The sequence below is a fragment of the Symphalangus syndactylus genome, chromosome 7 (assembly GCF_028878055.3).
Source record: "Symphalangus syndactylus isolate Jambi chromosome 7, NHGRI_mSymSyn1-v2.1_pri, whole genome shotgun sequence".
In the NCBI taxonomy this organism is placed as follows: Eukaryota; Metazoa; Chordata; class Mammalia; order Primates; family Hylobatidae; genus Symphalangus; species Symphalangus syndactylus.
The window spans coordinates 39,775,291-39,801,458 of NC_072429.2; the positions used below are offsets into that span (position 1 = coordinate 39,775,291).

Here is a 26,168-nt window from a genome sequence, read left to right on the forward strand (position 1 = left end):
AGGGCTTAAATGATTGAATGGTTCCTCCAAAACTATCATTAGTCACCAGAAAACCTACGATTTAAACCTAGAAAGTAAACATTCAAGGGAATCAATAATGGTTCTGTGTGGTAGTTAAGAGAGCAGCCTTAACAACCTGACTAGGGAGTCAGTCTGTAGGGTTTGATTCCAGCCCAAATCAGGACCATGTTATTACCAGATGTGGGTCCTTGATCAGGTTATTCTGAGCCTGGGGGTCCTGAGAATAATACATCCTATCTCACAGGGTTGTTACAAGATTTAAAGGAGATAATGCTTGTTGGCATTTAGCTCACAGACCCGCACTCAGCAGGCGCCCCATAAACTCTTTCATTTTTGTCAATAGTAGCAATGGCTGTAGTAAACTCCAGTTGCCTCCTCCAAAAGCCCTCCAAAATACCCAAGAATCATTCTTGGCTCTGCCTTCCTAACTTCCTTCATCACCCATACTCATGCACTCCATCACTAAGTCGTATGTCATTTTCCCTCTTTTCTCTAAATAGGTCAGCATCTCCAATCCCCCAACCTCGCTCCAACCCCATTGCCACTATCTTAGTTTGGACACCATCTTCTCTTCTCTGGATATTGGAGCAGCCTCTCTGGCTTACTCACCCTCTCCTTATTGTCTTGACCACCTCCAGTCTATTCTTCACACTGTATCCAGAGTAGTATCTCCCGTGTGTACACATGTCACTTGCCTCCCTAAAAGCTTCATTAGGTTTCATTGCTCTTAGGATACACCCAGCCTCACTCAGCATTCTCCTCATGTACTCTCTGCTCCATGTGTCCTCTAATGCAATATCCCCTCACCTCCAGCACTACACACGTACTGTCCCCTTTGCCAGAAATATTTTCACTCTCTCTTTTTCTGGCAACCCCCATTCATCATTCAAATCTCAGTTTTGGTTTCATTTTCCCAAGTAAGCCTTTCTTAACCCTGAACTCTGAGCTTTGTGGCCCTTGTAGAAGGCCCTGAATGTTCTCCATCATATACTTACAAAATGCATTATAATTTTCTTGCTCCTTGTATATTTTCTCTACTAGTCCATACTCTGCATGAAGACAGGATTATATCTAACACGTCTGCTACAACTACTTGCTGATATACAACTACAAGTTGTGTAAGCATTCCTAGTGCCCAGCACCATGCCTGGCATATGCTAATGCTTAGCAAATACATATTGAATAAATGCATGATTAAATAAATGAAAGAATACTAGCTTTCCAATCAGCAAGAAAAACCAAGAAGACAGGAGACTCCAAGAAAATTCGTACTACTGCCCAAAGTGCCATTTCTTACTGCTAAGTTCAACTTCTTGTCAGTGTACTTGGTATGGAATGCCTTCTAGTTTAAAGGATTTATCCTAGAATAGTGCTGCCATTTTTCAATATGCCTGTAACAGTGGATGCCTAAAGAGCTAGGTAAGACCAAATGGCAACAACCTTATATAGTTAAGTTTTCAAAACACATTTACAAATATTGTTTCATATACTAGATTGTTTTGATTTATATACCAGACCTGTGGGAGAATTAGGTGAGGAAACTAAGGTATGAAGAATTACACACAGATCTTAGTTCTTCTTTATTCTAATCAAAATAGTATTTACCCTCATGATGCTGCCTAATATGCAATTAATGTGTCCATTATCACAGTCCAGTTCTCTGAGGCTGTATTGCTGTAAAACAGTGATTCTCAATCTAGGGTGTGGGAGGGTAATTTTGCACCCCCGGGGAAATTCACTGATGTCAGGAAACATTTTGGATTGTCCTGACGGGAATGGGAGGTGTGCTACTGGCCTCTATTGGGTAGAGCACAGTGACACTGCTAAACATCCTCAAACAGCCCCATCTCCCCCACACAACCAAACAACAATTACCTTATCCAAAACATCAGTAGGGCTGAGGTTGAGAAACTCTGCCGTAAAGCAAAGCTCATAGACTGAAACAGCAAAGGGGAAGGTAATTGTGTAAATCTCTCCAGATGTAATCCAGATGTAGAGGAACTGATGAGTACATACCCTGTTTAAAGGCAGAAGTTTGAATTAGAAAATATAATACTCTGCAGGCCAAACAGAACTCTCGTGCAGGCTGCTGTGAGCAGTGTGACATGCCCAGGGGAAAGTCCTCGCTCAATGAGCAAATCTGGCCCCTTACTGTAAGAACAACAGGTGCAACATTTTCTCCTCTGCTACCTCCTAAAAGATTTACTATTATGGCCTCTCAGAATCAAGAGGAAAACTGGGTTAAAAGTGTTTTCTTGAAAAGACGTTAAACCCAATTACTCAAATGCCTATTCTGTATCTCTAAGGGTTAGCCTACGGGTCAGAAAACTAAGATCTTGCCACCTGGATTCATGTGCTGGGTTCCTTTCAAATCCTCTAACGTTCTCATCTGTCTGAAAAGAAATATGCTGCCTAATCCTGGGGAAGGCTCTAAGGCCAAAATAGATATCAGAGTCACAGCAATCCTTTTAAAATATTGTTTCATTTCAGAATACTGCTTCCTTTTCATAATATTCATGATTTAATTAAAATGCAGAGATGTCTGGGAAGGAAGCAGATAGGACAGTTTTTTTTCTGCAGAACAGGAAGCACATTCTGGATTTACTTTGGAATGCTTTCTTTTTATGAAGGCTTTGAGGCATTATATATACTGAATAATTGGAACGTTTTTTATCCAGCTTGGACAAGAAATATTAAAGTCCACTATTTTCAAACGAGAGCTAATAAGTGCATAGCCCAAATACAGCAACTGAAATCTGCTTTATATATTTAAAATATGTTTTATAATTCCATTGATTTATAATAAATAGGAGAAAGAGTGAATTTGAGCTGTTTTAATAAAACTGTTACTGTTACCTCTTACCAGAAGGCTCTTCCCACTTATATCTTCACACGTGCAAAGTGCAAATACTTCTTCTCCTTCATAGCCTATCTCAGATGCCACCACCTCCAGGAAGTTTTCTTGGATTCTGTCCCAATGTGCCATTTAGGTGTGAGAGTTTTCTATTATGCATCTCTTTTGGCCCTTCTATAATATTTATATATTTATTACTTAATTTTGTCTTTCTTTTCTATCTCCCTTCCCTTCCCTTCCCTTCTCTTCCTTCCTTTTCTCCTTCCTCTCTTCCCCCTTCCCTTCTTCCCCCCTTTCTCCCTCCCTGCTTCCCTCCCTCCCTCCCTTTTACATTCTATGCCTATACATGCATCTAATCTCACAGTTCTTGGCACCATGTCCTAGGAATAGCAAACTTTCAACACATATCGGATCTCTGGAGGCATGGATAGGTAGGTGTGTGGATTTGGCTAGATTTCTTCTACATGATTATGGTAGTCATTGGCAAACCCTTTCTTTCAAATAGGTCAGAAGTAAATTTCCCAGCCCTAATCAAATACCCACAAGTTCCAAATAAGTAGATACAAAATCTTAGTCTCAGTCTTGGTGCCGTGTCCTGTACTAGACAGTAGGGGAGATAATGTTCAGACCAGGCAACTCAGAGAGCACGGTGGCATGCGACAGCCTCAGGGGAGGAGTGAGCCGAAAGCCTGTACTGGAATCTTACCTCCTCCACTTGCTTGCAGTTGACTTTATTTAATGTCTCTGTGTAAACGTCCTCATCTATAAGCAGATAAAATAATGATATTTACTTTATTATAGGTTTTTCAGAAGGATTCAATGAGATATTCTAGGTATAGCACTTAGCAGAGTAACTGGAACCTAGTCACTCAGATGAATGAAGAACTCAGATGAATATAGATTTGGTGGTTGTTCTTATTACTACTACCATCATGCATCACTTGATGATGGGGAAACATTCTGAGAAGAGCATTATTAGGCAATTTTGTCATTGTGCAAACATCCTAGAGTGCACTTACACAAACCTAGATGGTACAGCCTATTGCTCCTAGGCTACAAAGCTGTATAGTCCTGAATGTCACGGTCCTGAATACTGTGGGCAGTTGTAACACAATGATAAGCATTTGTGTATCCAAACATATCTAAACATAGAAAAGGTCCAGGAAAAGTAAGGTATTGTAATCTTACGGGGGCACCTTCATATTTGCAGTCCACAGTTGACTGAAATGTCATTATGGTACATGACTGTACTATCATCATCTATTAAAATCAAATCATGTTTCCATGGCTCAGAACCAAAAAACAAACAAACAAAAGTCATGTTGCCTACCTGCTCTGACTTCTCTTTATAAATTAGGAGATTTTATTTGTCTACCCTTTCTGGGTACTATGAGAGTTACTATATAAAATTTGGTGGAAAACATTCTTGGCTTTATTGTGCTTTTCCTTCTTTCGTTCTTTTCAATGAGAGCCAAAATCTTCTGTTGTGAGGCACTGGGCTTTGTTTCTTCCCCTGCTGCATGGTAGCAGCTGCTCTAAATGGAGCCGACCCCCATCTTGAAAGTCCTCTTCAGTCTTATCTGTAGCTGCCCACCTCTCTCTTGCTTTACTCACATGCCAAGAGAGCTGGCTGAATCATCAGATCAGACTGCCAGTCAGAAATATGAATCAAGTCACTCCTGACTGCTCTGCTAGGTCTAGGGGATGCAATGAGTGAGAAAGACAACATACTCTGTGTCCCTGTAGAGCTTATATTAAAGCAGTGAAACAAATGTTAAATAAATTATTTTTAAAATATGTAGGTAGTTAGTTAAATTAGAAGAGGAAATCTCTGTGAGGATAAATTGCAGGCTATAGTGGGGTAAATGAGAGGGCCAAACCCATTCCTTGGCCATTAATTTGTCTTTCATTCTCAGCTCAAATGTCACCTCCTCCAAGAAGCCTTCCCTGACCATCAAGCAAAGCAGTCACTCTCTAATCCATGTCCCATTCTACTTTTCACCACCTAAAATAACCTTGTTGATGTAATGTTTATTTATTACCTACCTCTTTCTTTGGCAATATAAACTCAAAGAGCTAAACCTCAATATATTATTTAGTGCTGTATCCTCAACACCTAGAAGAGTGCCTGGCATTTAATAGCTGCTAAAAAAGATTATATTGTATGAATGAATGGATAAATGAACTAGCCACAAAGAGGATCCTCTTTCTTTCAGGTCAGAATTTAACAAGTTGTGAATTTCACACACTGGCTAGTGGGTGTGGGAAGTGTGATGGAAATTGTCAGAATTTTCTTTATTCAGTTCAACTCAATTCAGCTCAATTCAATCCAGCATGTACTTATCAAACTCCTCTTATGCTTCAGGCAGCAAACTTTGATCTCAGAATTCAGCATAAAAAAGTCCAATTTTTACCCTCTTGCAACTTAGAGTCTGGCCAGGGTGTCAGATACTAAACAGCAATTATCAAAGAATTCTAAGCACTTTACTGGATTACCTCATTTAATCTTCACAGCAGCTCAGGAGCCGTATATGTTGGGAATGGTTATTATACCCAAAGAAGAGAAGAGTAGGTTTTCGTTTTTTTTGTTTTTTTTTTTTAAAGACAGACTCTCACTTACTTTGTCACTAAGGCTGGAGTGCTGTGGTGTGAACGTGGATCACAGCAGCCTCAACCTCCCAGGCTCAGGTGATCCTCCTGCTTCAGCCCCTCAAGCGGCAGGGACTATGGGTGGGTACCACCACACCTGGATAATTTTCTGTGTATTTTTTAGAGATGGGTATTCACCCTATTGCCCAGGCTGGTCTCAAACTCCCAAGTTCAAGTGATCTGCCCACCGCAGCCTTCCAGAATGCTGAGATTAGAGGGTTGAGCCACCACACCCGGCTGAGAGTAGGTATTTTATCTTTCATGTTTACTATTGATTCCTTGGCACCATGCACAGTGCCTGGCCTAAGTAGGTATTCAATAAATATGCTCAATAATGAACGAATATTTTAAAAGAGGAACATGGTATGTGGGAGTCTGTAAGAGGGGGATTTAATCCAGTCTGAGGCATCAAGAAACCTCTCCCTGGAGATATGGCAATTCATTTAAGATTAGAAGAATAAGTAGGAATTTGCTTTGCTTTGACTTAAGAGTAAAAACCTGGGCAGGCTCATCCTGTAATATTAAATAAGCTAATTTTTTTCCTGGGATTTAGTTTCTTTCATAGCAAAATGAAAAACTGTGATGATGAACCTTCCCCCAAAGGAGGTTGTAAAAACATACAAAGAGAGAATTATCAGGGTAACTTTTCCGTGAGATGTGGGCTTCAGTGAGGTAGGCAACAGGACTGGAACCAGTGGGAACAGGCAGTTAGGAGACTCCAAGTCCATTGGCCCCAAGGCAGGGGCTCCAGCTGGACTTGGCAGGGCAGAAATTATTGCTTCTGCTCTTCCAGGAGGTCAGTCTAAAGAAAAGCTTAGAGCAGCCTAGTCCAGAGCACAGCACTCAAGAAACTCCCAATTAATTGCTTGTTTGCCACTGTTAGAACCTGACATGCGGAAATCATCTGGAGAAACGTCTTGTCTCTGGATTCTGCTCTGCCACACTCAAGGGGCCTTCTCACATGGCACCTAAATGGGTCACCTTTATCTTTCCTTCCTCTGAGGCTCCTGGTTTCCCCTTCAGAGACCTCTTTCTGCTCTTGGGCTCTCCCTCCAGAAACCTCTGCCATTGCTTTAGATCCTCCCTTCTCCTTGTAATGACACCATTCCTCTCCTGGTGACCCTACTCTTATCTGTGATGACATTAGGTGTATCTGAGACTAATGCCACTTACAGAGTTAATGACTGCTAACTCTTCATTTGCTATGCCTCCCAGTAAGATAATTGCCTTTTAACAGGAGGTGGTTTTTTTTTCATTTTTTATAAATAATGCCAAATGCGAAAGCATGGATCTCTAACATTGACCTTTTGGGGCTTTATAATCCCTGAGAATCTTTTCATATCCTCTTCCTGCTGTCATAGCCCATATGTGGCTGTATTAAAACAGTTCATTAGTCTCTCTTTTTTCTGGAATATGCACTTCTTTAGAGCAGGGGTGGTATCTCATATCCTATGTCCCCATCACTCAGCCTGATGTATCATCAGGGTGGCAATAAATTGTTGGATACATGATTTAGGCCAAGGGTATTTGGAAAACCTTCCGTTACCCAAACTTGTCAAGCCAGAGCATGAAATTAAACATCTCACTCCAGAGGTTCTCAAACTTCAAAGGAAGAATCACTTCTTCTCCCCAGGGAATCTGGATCCATTGGCTTGAGGACTGTGAAATCTGCATTCTTCACTAGCTCATCAGGTGATTCCAGTGCGGAAATATGGGATCTCCTGTGGATAAATTATTATATCCCCTCAGCCTGTTTTCTCTTCTATAAAATGGGATTGTCGAGAGAATCAAAGTGATAAGAAGCACACTGAAACAGTTCAAATGGTGCAGTGCAAACTACCTGCAGCAGATTCACCTGTCCAAAGAAATTTCAAATTTGTTCTTTCTGCCTCTTGCCCATTTGCATGTGAGTAGATAGGTGCCTAGGCCTTACGCTAAATCAATCATTTTAGATTTCAATTGAAAACATGTTTTCAATTGAGGTCAAGAGGTATTAGCTGGTTTGGAGAGGCCTGTTTGGGACTTGAGTTCTAGTCCCATTGTTTTTTTGCTTCTAATGGAGAAGACAGTATTTTGTTTGTTCTGTTTTGTTTTTATTGAGTTCTTTGAGGATAGCTATGGCCAGCATCCTCAGTGAGTATTTTTTTCACTCAGAAAGTAATTACTGAGTGCCTACTATTGACTTAGAAAGTATTCGCTAAGTGAATACCATTTATTTAAGACTGAAATAATTAAACAATTAAAGTTGAACCATGTCTATCTATAAATTCCATAATGCCTTTGTTTGAATGATCTCTTCCAGCTTTATGATAGGCTCAAATCCACTTCATTTGTGCTGTAAAGGACCTTCATGCCCATATAAAAAGTATAAAATATCTTCCAGAAGCTTTACCTGTATATATGGATTTATCCATTCATCCATTCACTTACCTAATATGTGCGGGCACTAGGTGAGGCAGTAGGGATATAAAGATGAATTAGACGTTGATCTCCCCCTCAAGAGTTTGCACTTTCATTATTTAGATAAGATAGGTAAGTAAATAAAGTAATATGCTCTAATTAAGCACTGATACTACTGTTATAGACAATAGTAATTAAAATTAGGAAGCACTTACAATGTGCTAGACACTGAGCTAAGCCCTTTATATGAACTATCCTATCATGTCCTCAACAGTGTTGTTTAAGATTCTATTATTATCCTTGTTAGGCCTGTAATGAGGATAAAATATGTGAAGTAAGTTGCCCCAGATCACACAGTAAGTCAATGTCAAAGGCAGGATTAAACCCTGGCTGTCTAACTGCAGCATCACTCCTCTTAAGCACATCCCCTCTTCAGCTACTCTTAGGTTGGTGTATGGCATAGAAGCTCAGAGAAGGCTAACAGCAGCAACAGTGGTAGTTTATCACATGCCTGCGATGTGCCAGATCTCTATGCTTATTGTCTCACTTCTTTCAAGAATACATGAGGAAAACCTTGTTATTGTTCTCATTTTATAGATGGAGAAACTGAGGTTTGCAGTGTTAAAGTTTGTTCATTTCTACCCGGCCATTAAGTGAATGCACTGGGATACAAACTGTCAGGGTCAGGTCGAACCCAAAGCCCACACTCCTTCCACTCTCTCACTGCTGGCCAGAGGTTAGATATGAAGTATCTCTTAGGAAGACACTCCTGCATATACTCTTCTGTCACGAGTTTGAAATTACCCACAAAAACAAACCAGACCACTTAGGCATTGTTTAAACAGCACCTTACTTAGGATGGCCCTACCTTGCCAAGTCCCTGGGTCTAAGGAGATTATATGATTATTGCAGAACTAAATGGCCTGACTCTGCCAGCAGTTTGTCACCATGTCATAATAGTCCAAGAGCCAGAGAGGTGGCCTACTGGTGGGGGAATGGATTGACATGACCATGGACTGTCCTGGCACTCTCATTACTTTCTTTGTTCCCTCCTGGGGAGACCAGCACATTTCTCCAATGCTGAGTTAAATATTTTTGTAAGGAAGAGAGCCCATAAAGGCTTAAAAATTATTCCATCAGATTTTCAAGGCACACTTTGATTTGATTTTTAAAAATCTTACTCAGGGAAATGTTGGTTTTCTTTTATGGACATTTAAATCATTTCCTTGTGCCTCTGAATGCAGCATGAAGGACATTTGTCTCTTTCTCTTCATTATGTACAATAGTGTCTTTGACAGAACTTATAAATCCCAAACTGAAGCCCTGTGCCTTCTTGCCTTCCAGTGATAAGGTTTCCAAAGTCATTATTATTTCATGGGCCAAAACCAAACCAATTCCCCATCCCAAATTTACTTATATCTTGTGGTTGGTCATGTCCTTAAATAATATCAGTCTATTTGTCTCTGTCTCTGTCTCTCTTTCTCTCTCTCTCTCTCTCTTTCTCATTTGAAATCTCAGTGAGAGTTTTGGTAAAGTTGTGTAATCCTTGGATCAACTTAGTTTTTCCATGTTTTTTAATGCCATCAGGGTACACGGATTGATGAAGGGTCAGTTCCTTTGGGTTTAGTCTCTATTCTTGCATTGTGGCTTTCTATTTGGAGAGTGAATAACTCAGAACTAAGTTATTGCTTCACTGTTAAGGCTGGCAGGGGAAGAAAGAGGCAGTAGTGGAGCACAGAATCTATCTGTGTTAGCCCTCTGTCACCGACTACTCAATCCAGCTTTTGGCTTCACCTAAATGATAAATGGTCCTATTGTTTGGGCTTTAGTATCTTAAAAAAGTAGAACTAAATCTAGATTAAGCAAGGACAGAGACCCATTTCATTGCACTGTACTTTAATATTCCTGAGATCCATGGCATTAAGGGTGGCTCCTTTTAACAGCCATCTCTCTCCAGGGCGGAACACTATGCTGTCTTTGTTTCATCTGATCTTTCAGCTAAATAAGAGATGGTCACTTATCCTCACTACTCCCATATCCTGCTGGATTTCTCTTGCGAAAAGAGAAATTCACCACACGGGAAAAGGTAGAGGTTTCAGGCAGAGCATTTCAGCGTGTGTTTACAGGCAGGACTGACTTACTCAGCAAATCCTGCTCAGAGGAGCTTCAGCCAATGAAGAGGCTATATCCCGGCTTGCTTGGGGGCTTCTGAGTTTGAGCTGCATGCAGAAATGTAAGGCAGTGCTTCCTGGAGCTGATGGCAAAATGGGACCCATCTCCAGTTATTCCTCGGGCACCCCAGCTTTGCAAATCTGGGAAAGAACCTACATAAACATATTGGTGATGTAGCCAGCTTAAAAGGCCGAGAGAATCCTTATGGATTCAGGAGACTGTTTTTTTATTTAGATTTTTATTTTTTATTTGGAAGATGAAATGCTTCTCTCGTTACCTGCCTTACATCTTCAGACCTCCGAACACCATCCTTTCTTCCAGCTGCCACACAGAAGGTACAGACCAGAGAGGGAGAGCGTCTGGGTGGGTGGGAAAAGTGGGCTGGTGTCTGACTTCCCACGGGTTCCGCTGATGCTGCTTTCTGTAGCTACTAGGTGACTGTCATTCCTGGCAAAAGCTTGTATCCAACAGACTTAGATCGGCTTCTAAAATCAGTCTGTCTTGTACAAGGAAAGGGAAGTGTTTTCTGAAGAGCAGAATAATGTTGCAAAGGTAATCTCAAAGCTGACACAGCTAATTAGAAAATAACTCAGAAATATTTTGCCAATTTTCCTTGTTCCATTTAACATGCAAACAAGTCATTGGAACTAGTGTCAAGAAAAAAAAAATCAGTAGGTGCTGCCACATACATCTGTCTGAGCTCTCTGTTTTGTCACCGTCTGTTTGATAACTTGGTGCATGCCCAAGAAAGCAATTAGCAAAATAGAATTAGCTTAGTACATCACTGTGGAGTGTTGATTGTTGGATTGGTTCACTTGGAGTCTGTACTTGGGTTACAGAGCAGTAAGAACACAGCTGACTTTCAGCACTTACGTGAAATGTGGTTTCTGGGGGTCCTAAGTTAATGCTTTAAAGAGAGGGTAGGCTGAGCCTTCTATACCTTCCCCATTTCCTGTTTTCTTCTGGGGACGTTCTCTGCTGCCTTCTAACCTAGCATGCTATGCATACGTGTGTGTGTGGCTTGTAAACATTCTGGCAATTCCCTTTCAACTAAGCACTGCAGAATTCAACATTTCTATAGTCAGAAGCTGGTTGTATACCTTCTATATGTGATGTGCCTGTGTTTGAGATCTGACATATCCTAGAAAAAGAACAATTTCAAGAAAAGCAACCGGCTGGACATTTTTAAGGCTTAAGGATTATCCTACTAGTGGTATTTGATTGAAAAGGGTTGAGGATGCTGAGGTGCTGTGACTCCAACTCATGTCTAGCCACACTCTCTTGGAACTGAGCTGGTGACCAGACTGTTCTGAAAACCCACTCTTGTTTTCATCCTCCAAGTAGAATCCTGAGATTGGGGGCCGTGTGTTTATAATGAAGGAAGCTTGTATTATACCATAAGGTAATTGTTTATCCGTACCTTCAGGAAAGGGAGTAGACATTTGGGATCACCCTTGAATTGAGACTGAGGGTGGTATTTTTCATAGACATTGATGTCTCATGGACTTTTTTTTTTACAATTGGACACTTCCCTTTCAAAATTTATTGGTGGCAAAAGGAAATGGTCCACTGAGAAATCTTTTCTTCCTCGTGGAGAAAAACTTAGTTAAGTCCTTATCCATATTGAGGGGAGGAGAGGAATGAAAGAATGGCATGGACCAAAATCTCCAGGAGAACTTTTCAAATACTGAAGATCTAAAGCCATAGCGAAACTGCCTAGATGACTTTTGTATTTCTGATTGGTCCCCTGTCCTCTCCTGGCTGCTTAGACTCTGAAAATTTAAACACTTGGTCTACTCAGTTGCTGTCTTGTGTGTTAATTAAACGAAACATCCTATATCACATAGAAAAAAACCCGCTACAACAAGAACTTTTAAAGTTGCTTGTGAACATTAAATTTCACTGATTTATTTCATTAAAATGAAAACCTCATTTTGCTTATGTCAAAACAATTTCTGCTTCACCCACTATCACCAGATTTCAGGGTGGGAGGGTGGAAAAGCATGTATTTAATTTTTTGTAAACCTAATAAAGACAATAGGTAAGGAAAATAGCATTTGCCAAACATTAACATCGTGGAGGAGGCTCTGGGACATAATGGAAAAGACATGAGTTATGTACCAACGTACCAAGAAAGCCGTGCCAGGTCACTTAATTGCTCTATGCCGTTTTATCTATAACAAGGATATTGAGATGAAATGTGACCATTGAATAAAGTTCTTTGTAATGCTCTGCACATGATAGGTGCCGTCTGTTTTTGAGTCCCATGCCCCATGTGTTTTCTTAGATATTGAAGTTTGCTTTATTTTTCACATTACCTTAATCAATGAGTGGTTTCCTCAAACTCATCACTTTGCCACCAGAAACTAGTTACACTTACTTAAAGTTTGTCTGGGGAAAAAAATTACCAGAATACACCTGAGGTTGTGTGTGTGTGTGTGTGTGTGTGTGTGTGTGTTTATATTGTTGGCAATTGTGTCACCCTGTAGTCTATGCTAGAAAAATAATATGGCTGTGAACTTCACATTTTATTAATTTGAAAAAGTGCAGAATGAATAGTCTGTGAATATCTCTGTGAAAGTCAAATAAATACGAATAGCCCAAACAATCTCCTTAAGAGAAACTCTAGAACAAATTTAAGAGCTTTAACAATTTCTGGGCTTCTTAGGGGATAGAACCATCCTAATTAGAAAACTTGGCTTGTCTTCCCAACTTCTCCTTGTCATTGTTTTGTTTTTGTTTTTGTTTGTTTTTGTTTGTTTGTGTGTGCGTGTGTGTGTTTAGTGCAGGAAGGCCATAGGTTTTGAATCTTAGCTCTGTTACATGTCAACTGAGAGATATTGAGAACTTATTTAACCTCTCTGAGCCTTAGTTTCCTCATTTTAAAATATAGATAACAATACTCCACAGGATAGTTGCAAAAAAATACATTCAAAATGACATAGCAGGGTGATAATAATAATAGTAATAACCAGCATTCACTTGTATTTAGTGTATCAAAGGCATTATCTAAGCACCTTATATATAGTAACACATTTGTATGTAGGGTAAATCAACAATATGTGGTTCACAACTATTGGTTCCTTTTTCCTCCCCTCCCTCACTCTGAGCCCTCACGCCTGCTTTTTCATACATTAGAGGAGATTTGGTTCTCCATGTAGCAGTCAGAATAATTTTTAAAAATATGATTATCTTACCACCCCACACTCTAAAACACAAACACTCACATTTAAAACCTCTCTATGGTTTCCATGGCCTACAGGGCCTGTATATTCTGAGCCCTGCCTGACTCTCCTGCCTGAGGTCAAACATCCATCTTGCCTGGTCCCCAGACACACAGGCCTTCTTTGGTTCCTCAACATTCTCCCTCCCACCATAGACTTTTGGGCTGCTTCTCTTTTCCTTCTGCCCCATTGCCTTGTTAATTCCAACCTTCAACTCTTAGCTCAAGCTCAGAAGCCATCCTGACGCTCAGCTGATCACAGCTTTTAAAGAACTGGGTTTCTTACTTCAAAGCACTTACCGTTATTTGTCATTATGAGCAAACCAATGTGACTATTTTGTTAGTCTCTGTCTCCCTGCCGTACTAGAAGCAGGACCCACGTGTAACTGTTATACCTCCAGAACCAGAAAAATACCAGGCACGTTATAGGTGCTTAGTAAATTGTTGTTGAATGAAAGATGACAAATACCAAGGCTGTTGTATGGATAAATTTCCAAAGCCATATGTGAAAAATATTCTGAAAAGCATTCACTCCTACATGCATGAAAGCCGTAACCATACTTTAAGGAACTAGTTTTATTATAATGTTCTTTAACTTGAAATAAGAAGATACAAACAGAAGCCAGGGCAACCAAATAGTGCAGATCCATAATCAGGGTTTTGCAAAGAGGATTGGACTGTCTTTCCTTCTCTGTGGACCTCATTAAGGAAGCATATAACTCCTTCCCCTTGGTAGGGGAGGATTCATCCACAAAAGTGGGATGAGAATTGGAGAAACAAAATTCCAATCATAGCTGTAAAGAAGCCATTCAAGCTGGGTGTGGTGGTAGGCCCCTGTAGCCCCAGCTACTCGGGAGGCTGAGGCAGGAGAATTGCTGGAACCCGGGAGGCAGAGGTTGCTGTAAGCCGAGATCACAGCACTGCACTCCAGCCTGGGCAGTAGAACGAGACTCTATCTCAAAAAAAAAAAAAAAAAAGGAAGCAAAACAGAAATGAAGAAATGAGAGAGTCAGTGAAGTATAAGGAACCTTGCCTGATACTTTCTGGTGGACCTAATTTGGCACCAGGCACTGGAAGACCTGTTATTGTTATCTAACAAATCAGTAGGGACACTTTCTTTTCCTAAAGGGACAAGGGTACTGTGACTTGCCACGTGCTTCTTCCTTTCCTGAAATTGTCTTTATCTCATTTCCATGCTGCTAATCTCTACCCATGCTTGGAAACTCAGCTTGAGTCAAGTCTTTCTAGGAAGATGTCTTCAACAACTCCAAAAATGAAGTTGTTATTATGAGTCACACAAACCACAAGGAGACTGGAAAGAAGAAGTAAGAAGCAGCTTCAGCACCACGAACCTGTGGACCACTGGCTGTGTGCTAAGGGCTGTGCCTGTGCCATCTCGTTCGCTCCTCAAAAGTCTGTCTTATTAAACACCATTGTCTCCATGTTATAGATGAGGAAACTGACTCCGACGCTACCTATTCAGAACCACAGCTAGTGAAGTGGTAGAGCCAAGACTCAAGTCCAAACTCTCTGAATCCAAAATCGGTACTCTTAATCTTTATGTCACACTGCACATTTCCTTCTGAGTATGAGAACAGCTGTCAGATTATATTGAAACAGTCTATTTAGACATCCGTCTCCTGAGTGGCCAGCAGCAACTTGGGCACAGGAATTCTGCCCTACTCATCTTCAGTCTTGGCATCCTGGTTTAGTACAGAGCTTGACTCTGAGTAGATGCTCAAGAAATCCTTCTTAAATGAAGGACTCAATGGGAGAGTGAATAAACAAACTGACCCATATTCTATCAACAATGCTCCTTCAAGAGGAGGACATATCTTAAAGCAAATATCTTCTAGTGACAATTGGAAGCATGTTTGCTGGAAATCTACACACACACACAGAGGGAAAAATAACATCGTATTTTTCTAATTCTTTGTTATATTATAAATAATAATAATACAAGAATAAGTAAAACATAGGACGCATACTATTTGCTAGGCACAATTTCGCCGTGTGTATATCAATGTAGGTATGGATGTGTGTGTGTGTGTGTGTGTGTTTATCCCTAACAGTTCTATAAGGTCAACACTGTTATCCTCATTTTATCCATGAGAAAACCAAGTCACAGACAAGTTAAGTAGTCTAAGTTGACACAGCTGTTAAATGGAAGGGCTAGGATTAGAACCCATGCAGTCTGGTTCCAGGGTACATGCTAAGAATGGGTTCATTACTACTATATTTTTTACCTTTTTCATATTTATGGATTCTTATTTTTCATGTATTTGAAATTCTCTTCTCAGTCCCTTTCACATATTTAGAACCAACCCACTCTTCATAGCCCACGTCAAGCGCACCTCCACCCACAGCTTTCCCTGACTACTCATTTTCTCATCCATCATTCTCATCTTATAAATGCACACCTACATTTAAAGTCTTTTCCAAGTGCACACGGCATTTGTCTGTAACATGGAAATAGTAATGCTCAACTCAAGGAGTTATTGTGAGAATTAAGAAAGACAGAAACCTTACATTGTTTGATATTGCTTTATGTCTGAAACGTATTTTTTGAATTTTATGTAAATGCATTAATTATCCCTGCTCTCATCTAAGGCCAAACCTCCACTTTAAGCTGGGTCATCTCCCCTCTCTCTTACTCAAGCACATCACTCCTGCACTTGTTCCCACTCTGTCAGCACCAAGGTTTTTCTCTCTACAGGATCACGTTTTGCAGTCCACACACATGCTATAAATCATCTCATTTTAAACACTGATCTCACGAGCCTGTATCTTCCTTCACCTGCTGCCCCATCACCTGCTCCTCTTTTCAGAAAAATGCCTTGAAAGTGTCATCCACACTCACTGTCGCCACTTCTCCTCTGATTTGCGCTATCATGCCACCAAAATTGCTCTTGTGAGAGTCACCAATGACCACCACATTGCAGAGTCCACTCATGCCTTTGCAGGCCTCTTCCCACCGCAGCCCTCAGCAACACTGACAGATGATTGCTCCGTCCTTCCTGAAGGGGTTTCTTGTCTTGGCCTCAAGACTCACTCTTTCTCTCTGTTTCCCTCTCCCTTGCAGTCTCAGACTCCCTGCCAGTTTCTTATCATCTTCCTAAACTGTAAATATTGAAGCCCAGGAATCAATCCTCTCCTTAACATATACTTGCTCATAAGTGTTCTCATCCACTCCTATGGGCTTATATATCATTGATTTAATTTCTATATCCAGCTCCAATCTCTCACCTAAAATGCAGACTTGTACATCCAACTTCCTAGCCAACGTTTCCAATCAGATGCATAGTAGAGATCTCAAAACAGACCTGTTGATTTCCCTCCTAATAAAAACCCTGTTTGTGCAGTATTCTTCTCCAGCCTAGGAAATAAGAGGGAACTCTGTTCTCCTAGAGACTCAAGCCAAAAACCTTGGAGCTGTCCCCAATTTCCTTCTTTCTCTCGTATCATTCTTCCAATTCTATGGTAAATCCTTTGGGCTTCACCTCCGAAAAATATCAGGAATCCAGTTGTGTCTTATCACATCCATCACTCGAATGTTTCTTTACCAGAGAATCATTTCCTTTCCTGGCCTTCCTATGTAAAATATCACACACACACACACACACACACTCCCTTTCTCTCAAGATCGATTGATTTCTCTCTCTCTCTGCCTCTCCTCTCACCCCCAGTTACTTTTACCCTGTTTATTTTTCCTTCACAGCACGTATTTTTACCTGACCTATTATACATCCATTTACTTGTTTGTTGTCTGTCCTTTCTCACTATAGAATGTAAGTGACATGAAAGCAGAGGCTTTCTCTGTTTTGTACATTTGTATATCGCCAGTAGGCAGAACAGTTTCTCCCACATATTATGCATATAATAAATATTTGTGGATTGAAAGCACGAATGTATGAGTGAATGTTTATATTAAGTCTTAGTAATAAAGTAGGGGAAATGGGTTTCAAAACTAGACAAACCTGAGTTCCAATCTCAGCACTCATAATTACCTGCTGGATGACCTTCCATTACTCAACGGGTGTATTTCCTTCTCTAATGATAATATATCAAAGTATTGTTATGAGAGTGAAAAAAAAAGTGTTGTAAAACACCTAGCATAATGCCTGTGGATATTCAGTGAATGGGGCGTCATATTCTTCTTTCATATTTCCCACTGCATTCACTACAGCAATAACCAAGGATAGTCCATTAAGTCTTTTGCTTACCTACAAAGCTAGCATTTATTGTAGGCTCGTTACTTGCCAGGCCCTGTGCTAAGTACTTTACAGTTACTATCTCTCAAAAATATTATGAGATAAGTACTATTCATTTTCCCCATTTTACAGACGAGCAGATAAGACACAGAAAGGCCGAGTAACCTATCAAAAACCACCCAGCCAAAATGTGATAGATCAGGGTGTGCACCCATACTGCCTGACTCTAGAGTTCAGGCTCTTTGCTGCCCTACAAGACTACCTACAACATTTCAGGCATTGTTCTTAGCATATGGGTAATTAAAAGATAAAAAACACTCATCTGTACTTTAAGGTACAGTCTAGCAGGAGGGAAAAAGGCAAATGCACACAACTCTAACAGTAGGTTTTAACCCCGGCTATGCGTGAGAATCACCTTGGCAAATACACAGGGCTATCTCTACCACAGCCCTATTGAATTAAATCCCCTGGAACTGGGCCCCAGGAATCTCAGTGTTTAGCTTCCCCAAGTGAATCTTATGTACAGTCAGAGGTAAGAACTCAACAATGGCCAGGGTAGAGAAATATACTAAAAGCTCAAGGGAAGGGCTCTGGGAGAAAATCTCTCTAAAATGACAGTAAATCTGCCGCTGAAAACAGGTTACTTTTGGCGAAGTTTTCTGATATCTGGCAGAAAAGTGGCTGGCATGGGAAGAATCAAGGTCACTGTCATCCACCTAAGAGTTCAGTGAAACTATGTTGAGCACTTATTTGCTTCAAGGTAGCTGTGAATTTGCTTCAAGAGTTTATATTCAGGTATTGGCTAAAACATCTACCTAATATACAGAAAGTCATTTTATTTCCTGGCCTTTAATTTTATCATCTATAAAAAGGGGGGGGAAGTTTTGCATATATCAGACAATTGCTTTGGTGAGTAAATGTGATCATTCATACCAAGTATATAGTATATTACCCGGTGCAAATTAAGAGCTTAATAAAAAGTAGCTATTATTAATACTCTATATTAGTAGAGGCCCCAAAAATCAATTCTTGGCCTGTGTACATTTTGGGGTGTGGAGTTTAAGAAATTTTTTAAAAATTGACAAATAATTGTACATATTCATGGGGTATGTAGTGAAGTTTTGACACCTACCATGAACAGTGATCAGATTAGGGTAATTAGCATATTCATCATCTCAAACACTTATCCTTTCTTTGTGTTAGAAATGTTTAACATTCTCCTCCCAGATATTTGAAACTAATGTATTATTGTTAACTATAGTCGTACAGTGGTATAGAACACTGGAACTTATCCCTCCTATCCAGCTGTAATTTTGTGTCTTTTAACAATTCTCTCCCTACCCCTCTCTATGCTTGTGTGCTTTGGTACAACGTGGTGATAGGAAGAATCCTGGGCCTGCAGTTCAGAGTCATCTAGATTCCAGTCCTCTTCACACGTGATGACCCTTGAGAAATTGGCTAATCCTGCTATGCCTCAGAGTCAAATGACAATATAATGAAACTTGGTGGTGTTGGCGTCAGATTAAGGGATATGTGCTTTGGGAAGTATGTCCCCCTCTTAAATCTTCCCATATTAAATCAGAAGTGGTAACCCGTTTTCAGGAGTTTCTAATATCCATACGGAACTCAGCAGAGGGAGGACAAATACTCAAGTTTAATAAAAACCAACTGAGCACCAGGCATTCTCCCTGTGTTATCACAGGAGGATGATTATCCTAAGTCTGCATGGTATTATCCACATTTTACAGGTGAAAACAGTGAGGGAGGACTAGTGAGATGAAATATTTAGTTGAAAATGCCTTTCACTTTGGAATCAGATAAACTAGAGTTCCAATTATCACTTAAAGTTATTTATCCTCTGAGTGTGTTTTTTTTCAAATTTAAAATAGAAGTAATAACTCTTCTTTTCGTGTTTAATTGTAAGAATCAAGACATTGAAAGCAATGTGCCTGGTAGCCACCTGATAGATGGCACCTGTACTTACACTGACAGTATCTTTGCTAGGTCTTACCAGCATGACATCAAGCGTCTTCAATTGCAAATCTGGGGTTCCTCCCACTTTGTTTGTTCCTAGCAAAAGAGGCTCCTGTTTTCGTTCTTTGACTCTTTCAACCTACATCACCTATACTGCTGTTTGCCTGTAACATACACTGATCAGTGCTCTTTTGATTTGTGTTTCTGGATCTATTTTTTGTCTTTGGTTCTTGTGCCCCAAGGCAATTCCTTCATTTGGACTCAATTTTATAAATCTAATAGAAAAATCACCAGCAGTGAAATCATTGCCATCATTAGAGAGACTGGCTCATTAGTTTTCTGAGTCATTGTTTCCTCACTGGCAGATTGAGCTGAGAGGAAAGATGGGCTGAGAGGGCCAAGGCCTTTATCTTCACAAGTGTCTGCAAAAGCACAGTTAGTAGAAAAAGCAAACTGGAGGCAAAGAAATGTATGACTTCGAAGATGTGTATGAAAGCCTGCTCTGGATCTTATTGTTGATACACAAGGATGTCACTTATTGGGAAATTTTGGGAGCAAATTCAGTATTCTGTGAACCTTCTTGTAAGAGCAATTATTCATTTATTTATTCATTTATTCAAAAAATGCAAACACACACATAAAGAACATCTCTATTATGTGTCAGATATCAGCTGGGCGATGGGTTCACAGGTAGTAAAAATAGATATGGTTCCTGCTCTTATGGAAGGCAAATAAATTAATCTAAGAAATTAATGTAAACTGTGACAAATGCAGCAGTGGAGAGGATATGACATTAGGACAAGATCTAACAAGGCTTTGTTATGCACAGGAAGATCAGGAGATTTTCCCTAAAGAAGTGTCACTTGAGCTGAGATCCAAAGGATGAGTCAAACTTAACTAGGAAGAACGAGAAAAAGGATATTTTAGGCAAAGGAGAGTACATTTGCAAGGCCCAGTCTCCAGAGGGTCATGGTGAAAGCAAGATTCTGAGGGAAAGTCATTGTAGCTGGAGCACAGAGACCAAGATGGGGTACAGTGGAGATGAAGCTATCAAGTGATGTGACCCTGTGTGTCTCTGTAACATAAATTACAAAGTTTCATCTTAACCCAGAGAGCAACTGTAAATTATCGAGGAGTGTACATTTAAAAATATATATATATATCATATTTGCGGCGTGAAAAGATTTTGGGGACTGCTGTGAGGAGAATACATTAGAAGAGCTAAGAGTGGATTAGCATGCAGTCATGCGTTGCTTAATGATGGAAATATGTTCTGAGAAATGCATGTTAGGCACATTCATCACTGGGGAAACACAGACTGTGCTTACACAAACCTGGATCATAGAGCCTACTACACACCCAGGCTATATGGTATAGCCTATTGCTCCTAGGCTACAAACCTGTACAGCATGTTACGGTCCTGAATTCTGTAGGCAATTGTAACACAATGGTAAGTATTTCCATACTTAAACCTATCTAAACATAGAAAAGATTCAGTAAAAATACAATTTGAAAATCTTATGGAATCACCATCGTATATGTGGTTGATTATTGACCAAAATGTCATTATGCAGTACATGAATGTATTTTAAGGGGTGGGACACACAAAACCGAGATAAGTGGTCACTAGAAACAGTCCTTACTGTTACATTATGTAGAGTTATAAATGGCTCTAGGCATGCCCTCAAATTCCTGAATGTCTATCTGTGACTGTATCTGAATAGAACTGCTTTATAAACATGGAAACCTGTTTATTGTCTTGACATCCAGACAAAGAATTTTTTATTCTCAATGAGCAATGGCAGAAACACATTCTGTTCTGTTTGGAAGTAGCAGTAAACATTCCAGGCATAGGAGTGAATTTGCTCTTCCAGGCAGACCACTTGCAAAAGCATGATGTTTGGAAGAAAAAGAAAGGCCGTCTTAAGACAGAACCACTGAGAATGTTTTCATATCATGTTTATTCAGCAAGATATAGCTGCTGCATCAAAGCCTCCAGTTAGAATTGTGCATATGCTCAGCTGTGTATATTCCTATAGAAACAGCAAGGCAGCCCTCTTAGGGGAGTTGACCAACAGTCAGTCTTACAAGCCAAGGTTAGGATGCCACGTATACCTTAATTAATAATCTTTTCATCATCCTACAACCCAGATGACAGGATGCTTAAGCATGTGAGTCGGAACCCCAAATGTAAAATCCTTCAGAAGCTAAAAAAAAAAGCATGATACTGGCTGTTATGAATTTGTGAGTTCAAGCCCTGTCTAAAGGCAACACAATTCACTTTTTAAACAAAAAAGAAAGAAAGAAAATATATTGTGCAAGGAAAATAGAGTTGCCCCAGTCCTGTAGCACACCTACTCCCATCCCATTAGAAAGAATTATAAAATTTCTATGCAAGAGAAGACTTCTGAATTCATCTATGCCAGCCCTTCACAGGTGCTCTGAACCCCCTCACAACATTCCTGACCAGATAGCAACAGAGAGATTGCTCCCTCTCAAACCTGGCCATTCTACTTCTGGACAATGCCAAGTATGCCTAAGTCTTTAAATTGCACTGAAATCTATTTCTTAGAACTACCAAATAAGAAACCTGAGGCCCTTTCCTCATGAAAACTCTACATGAGAATGAGGAGGGTTTTCATACTCTCTACAGCCTAAAGATTTCAAATTCCTTCAAGCAGCGCCCTATGACTTCAGGGTGGTAATAAGCATTTAGGTGTTTAGCCCTATTCTAATCTTTTAATGTACTAGCTCACTTAGTGCTAATTACAGTCTAGTTAAGGGAAAGCATTTATTGTCCCCATTTTACAGATGCAGACACCAAGGCCCAGAAAGATAAGTAAGTTGCCCAAAGTCACATAGTTAGCAAGCAGGAGAAGTGGGATTTGGACCCATGTAGGCTGGCTCCACACCTCTGTTCTACCGCTTCTGAGATGGAGGGAAAACACAGGCTTTACTGTTAGAGCCCCGCATTTGAATAAAAGCTCCAACATGTCCCCTGGCCAACTGACTTCCCCTAACTAAGCCTCTGTTTCTTTATCTGTAAGGTGATGGTCATAAAGCTTACTTCAGTATTGCTGTGAGATTAAATAAAATAATGCGTGCAAAGAAGCAGCACAGTGCCTTGCACATACTGGGCATGCAGCAAAGTCTGAGGAAGTAAATGGGTGAATAATTAAATGAAGACCTCCTGGTCCTACCCTCCTGTATTAGTTTGCTAAGTCTGCCATAACAAAATGCCCAAGTCTGGGTGGCTTAAACAACAGTAGTTTATTTTCTCACAGTTCTGGAGGCTGAAAGTCTCAGATCCAGGTCCCAGCAGGCTGGTTTCTCCTAGGGCCTCTCTCCTTGGCTTGCTGACGATCACCTTCTCAACTGAGTCCTCACGTGGTCTTTGCATTTCTCTTCTTGCAAAAACACCACCAGTCCTGCTAGATTAAGGTCCCACCCCTAATAACCTCATTTAACCGTAATTACCTCCTTAATGGCCCTATTATTAAATGCAGCCACATTGGGGGTTGGGGCTTCAAACTATGACTTTGCAGGGGGGCACAATTTAGTCCATAGCACCTCCCTCCCAAAGCTTTCTTACTCTTTGCCCCAATTCTCAAGCAAAAGACCTATTTTAGGTTGTCTTCAGGAGTTCAGCCAGGAACAGGGAGTTACAGCATAAATAAGGACAAAAGACTGAGAACAGGTGTATAATACATTATCACCGCAAATCATTGTTCCACAATCCAGACTGTATAGTATTCTGCAGCCTAGAAATAACGCAAACAAGCTACAAGTTATTAGCCCCTGATCTCCTCTAACTCTCCTCTTCACTCACCTCACTCCAGCCACACTGGCCTCCTTGCTGTTCTTCCAACAGACCATGTACAGCCCCTCTCCAGGGCCTTTCTACTTGTGGCTCCCTCTGTCTGGAACACTCTTCCCTCAGCCTCATGGTTCTTTTCCTCACTTTTTTGTCTTTGCACAATCATCCTACATACAGGCCTTCCTGCCTACTTTGTCTGAAAAGCACACCTCTCATCACTTACCCTTCATCTCACTCCCTAGATTTTCTTGCTACTTGACATATTATGTATTTGTTTATCATTTCTTTCTCTTGCTAGACTGCTAGTTCCATGAGAACAGGTACTTTGTGTTTTTGCTCATTATTGTACCTGGCATATAGTAGTGAATGATAAATCTTTGTTGGATGAATGAATAATCATCATGGTTAGTAGCAGCAAAAGGCTAAAAGTTTTTGTCTCCCTTTTTCTAGGACAGTAGTTTCCAAATGTTAGCTACCATAAATAAGAATTATCTACAGTATTTGGCTTACAGATTTATACCCAGTAACCAAAACTCTGGATAGTCCTATGGCACTTTTAATTAGAAGATCTCAAAGCAATCCCTCACACTGTCATCAACAAAGCTTTGTCACTGAGGTGTTAGACACCATGAAGCTATGGTAGAAAAGGGTTAAACAAATGAATAAAAAGCAAATAATAAAAATAAAGAAAATGAAGATCTGGGGACTTACAGCCCCCCTAAAGCTCTGAATCAGTAGATCCTGAGCTGATCCCAAGAATCATCATATTCAAGAAGTACCCCAGTGCCTTTTGAGGAAAAAACCCTAAGTGTAATACTTCAAGAAACTTTGTCCTAGGCTGACAAAGTTAAAAAAAAAAAATGGCACCGCTGAACTTTGCATAGTCTCCTCCCTCCTTCCATGTCTAGTTCAGGGTATGGAAATTCTGGACTTAGCACCAGGGAACAATGATGGTAGAGAAAAGGGGATTAGATGTGCTGTTTATAATGCCCAGTTCTCTAAGTCTCAGTTGGAAAGAGCATAGCTGCAGACCTGCTAAAGGAAGGGTCTTACAGGTGAACTTAGAAGTAAAGGAACAATGTCAATTTTCTCCCTTGCCTGTGCACAGAGCTATTTTCTAGATGGCTGCTGCAGCCTGTGAGGAGAGGAGGGCACCCTCTGGCCCTTGGCAATCCTCATCAAGTCAGACAGCCAGAGTTGGAAGCCCTTTTTAGATCCTGCCCGCCATCTTGCAGAGAGGTTAACCCAAAACCCTTGAGGTGAGCTGCCCAAAACCACACAGAGAATTCGTGTAAACTAGCAGGACTGAACCAGCCTGTGGACTCCAGAGTGGTGTTTTGGCCTCTGTACTTACATGCAAAGTGGTTTGACTGTTTCTGACATTCCTGGGAATACCTTAGAACAATGTGCTGACCTGAGTAGTAACTCTGTGAAGAGGGGAAAACACCTCAAGGATACACTATAAAGAATCGACTACCTTTCGCATGGCAGGCATGTGTCTTGATAAGCCCTCAGGAGAGAACCAGCCTCAAGGTATTTTTAAATGGCTGAGGGAGGCATGTGTAACGGCACTATTATTTTACAGTTTTTTTTAAAGGAAACTCATCTTCTTTGAAATTGGCCCTATTTATACAAAGAATGAGCTGAAAAGACTCTTCGCTGTTATTAAGCCTTCAAGAATGTTCTCGTAAGTGCTACCTTCCTCACATTGAGTACCTAACAAGGTAATTCAGGGCCAGGGTATATGTTACATGTTTGCTCATATTGAGTGCCTGAAGCGTCACTAAGTAATGGGCCAAGCCTGAGTGTTTTGAGCTCAGGGCTGGGGATTTGGGACAGTCAGATATTATGAACTGGTTCTCCTACAATTTCTCCAGTCTAGTCTCAAGCATGACCCTGTGTTAACTTGCATTTGTCCCTGTCTAACTGACCCAGGATAAGCTTTCTGTACCTGCAAGGAAAAGCCTTCTCCAAATTCACTTTGTTTGCAGTTATTTCTAGTCTTCTGTTTTGAAATTGTACTTTAAACTTTGATTCAGATAAATTAGAGCTGAGATGATAAATGGAAGTGATCCTATAGGTAAGGCGGTGGCCAAGGCTCTCATTACAATTCTCTGTTGATCCTCAGATATGCTAGGGTATCATACAAAATTATTTATTTGAAACAGCATTATCAGGTCATAGCACAGACCTCACCAAACTGATTAAAGTTTGAGGCTTCCGGTGATACCCAATGTTCATTTAAAGACCCACTTGCCCAGCAAGACCTGATTTTATGGCATGGAAGAAGAAAGGCATCTTCACTCCATAAATTTTAGCTTTTTATAAGTGAAGCTCTCAAAGCTTCCCACTTAACTGGGTAAACAAATGAAATAAGATATGTAAAAGCATCTGAAACAGTGCCTGGGACTTAGAAGGGACTCAATAAATGTTTCATTCTGCTCTTCCACCTGCCTTTGTCTACAGAGGAAATTTAGTGTTGGGCCATTTGTTGGTCCTTTTATTAAGTTTTACTTGAGCACCTACTATGTGTTGAGCATGCTTCTAGACACTGAGTATACAGTGCTGTAAAAGACAGTTGGATCTCTGCTCTCATCTTACATTCTGGTGGAAGGAAATGGTTGATTAATCATGACAAGCATTAGATCCAAATTAAGGTGGGAACTAAAAACAAGACATGAACAAGGAGATTCAGATAAAATTGAAATGATGAACTTGCATATGCTGAACTGCAGAAATTGCCTCCAAATTGGTCCTCCTGCAAGTAGGCTTCATAGATGGTCTCCGTGGTAGGTTTCTGAGCAGTCGTGGCTCATTTAGGTGCTTACTGGTAAGTATTTCTCAGGC

At 40.4% G+C, this 26,168-nt stretch overlaps 1 protein-coding gene across 7 annotated transcripts in view; it reads left to right on the plus strand.

Annotated features, from left to right (window-relative positions):
• PPP2R2B (protein phosphatase 2 regulatory subunit Bbeta) overlaps positions 1-26,168 on the plus strand; it is a 500,674-nt gene that overhangs the window by 15,620 nt on the left and 458,886 nt on the right. The window contains exon 1 of one of the 7 annotated variants that reach the window (XM_055285746.2): positions 10,136-10,431. The exons of 4 other annotated variants lie outside the window; for them this stretch is intronic. In XM_055285746.2, the coding sequence (XP_055141721.1) occupies positions 10,358-10,431 (74 nt within the window). In that variant the 5' untranslated portion in view covers positions 10,136-10,357. Of the gene's footprint in view, positions 1-10,135; positions 10,432-26,168 lie in introns of those variants that run through there. 2 more of the 7 variants (XM_055285754.2, XM_055285750.2) reach the window with 2 other exon arrangements.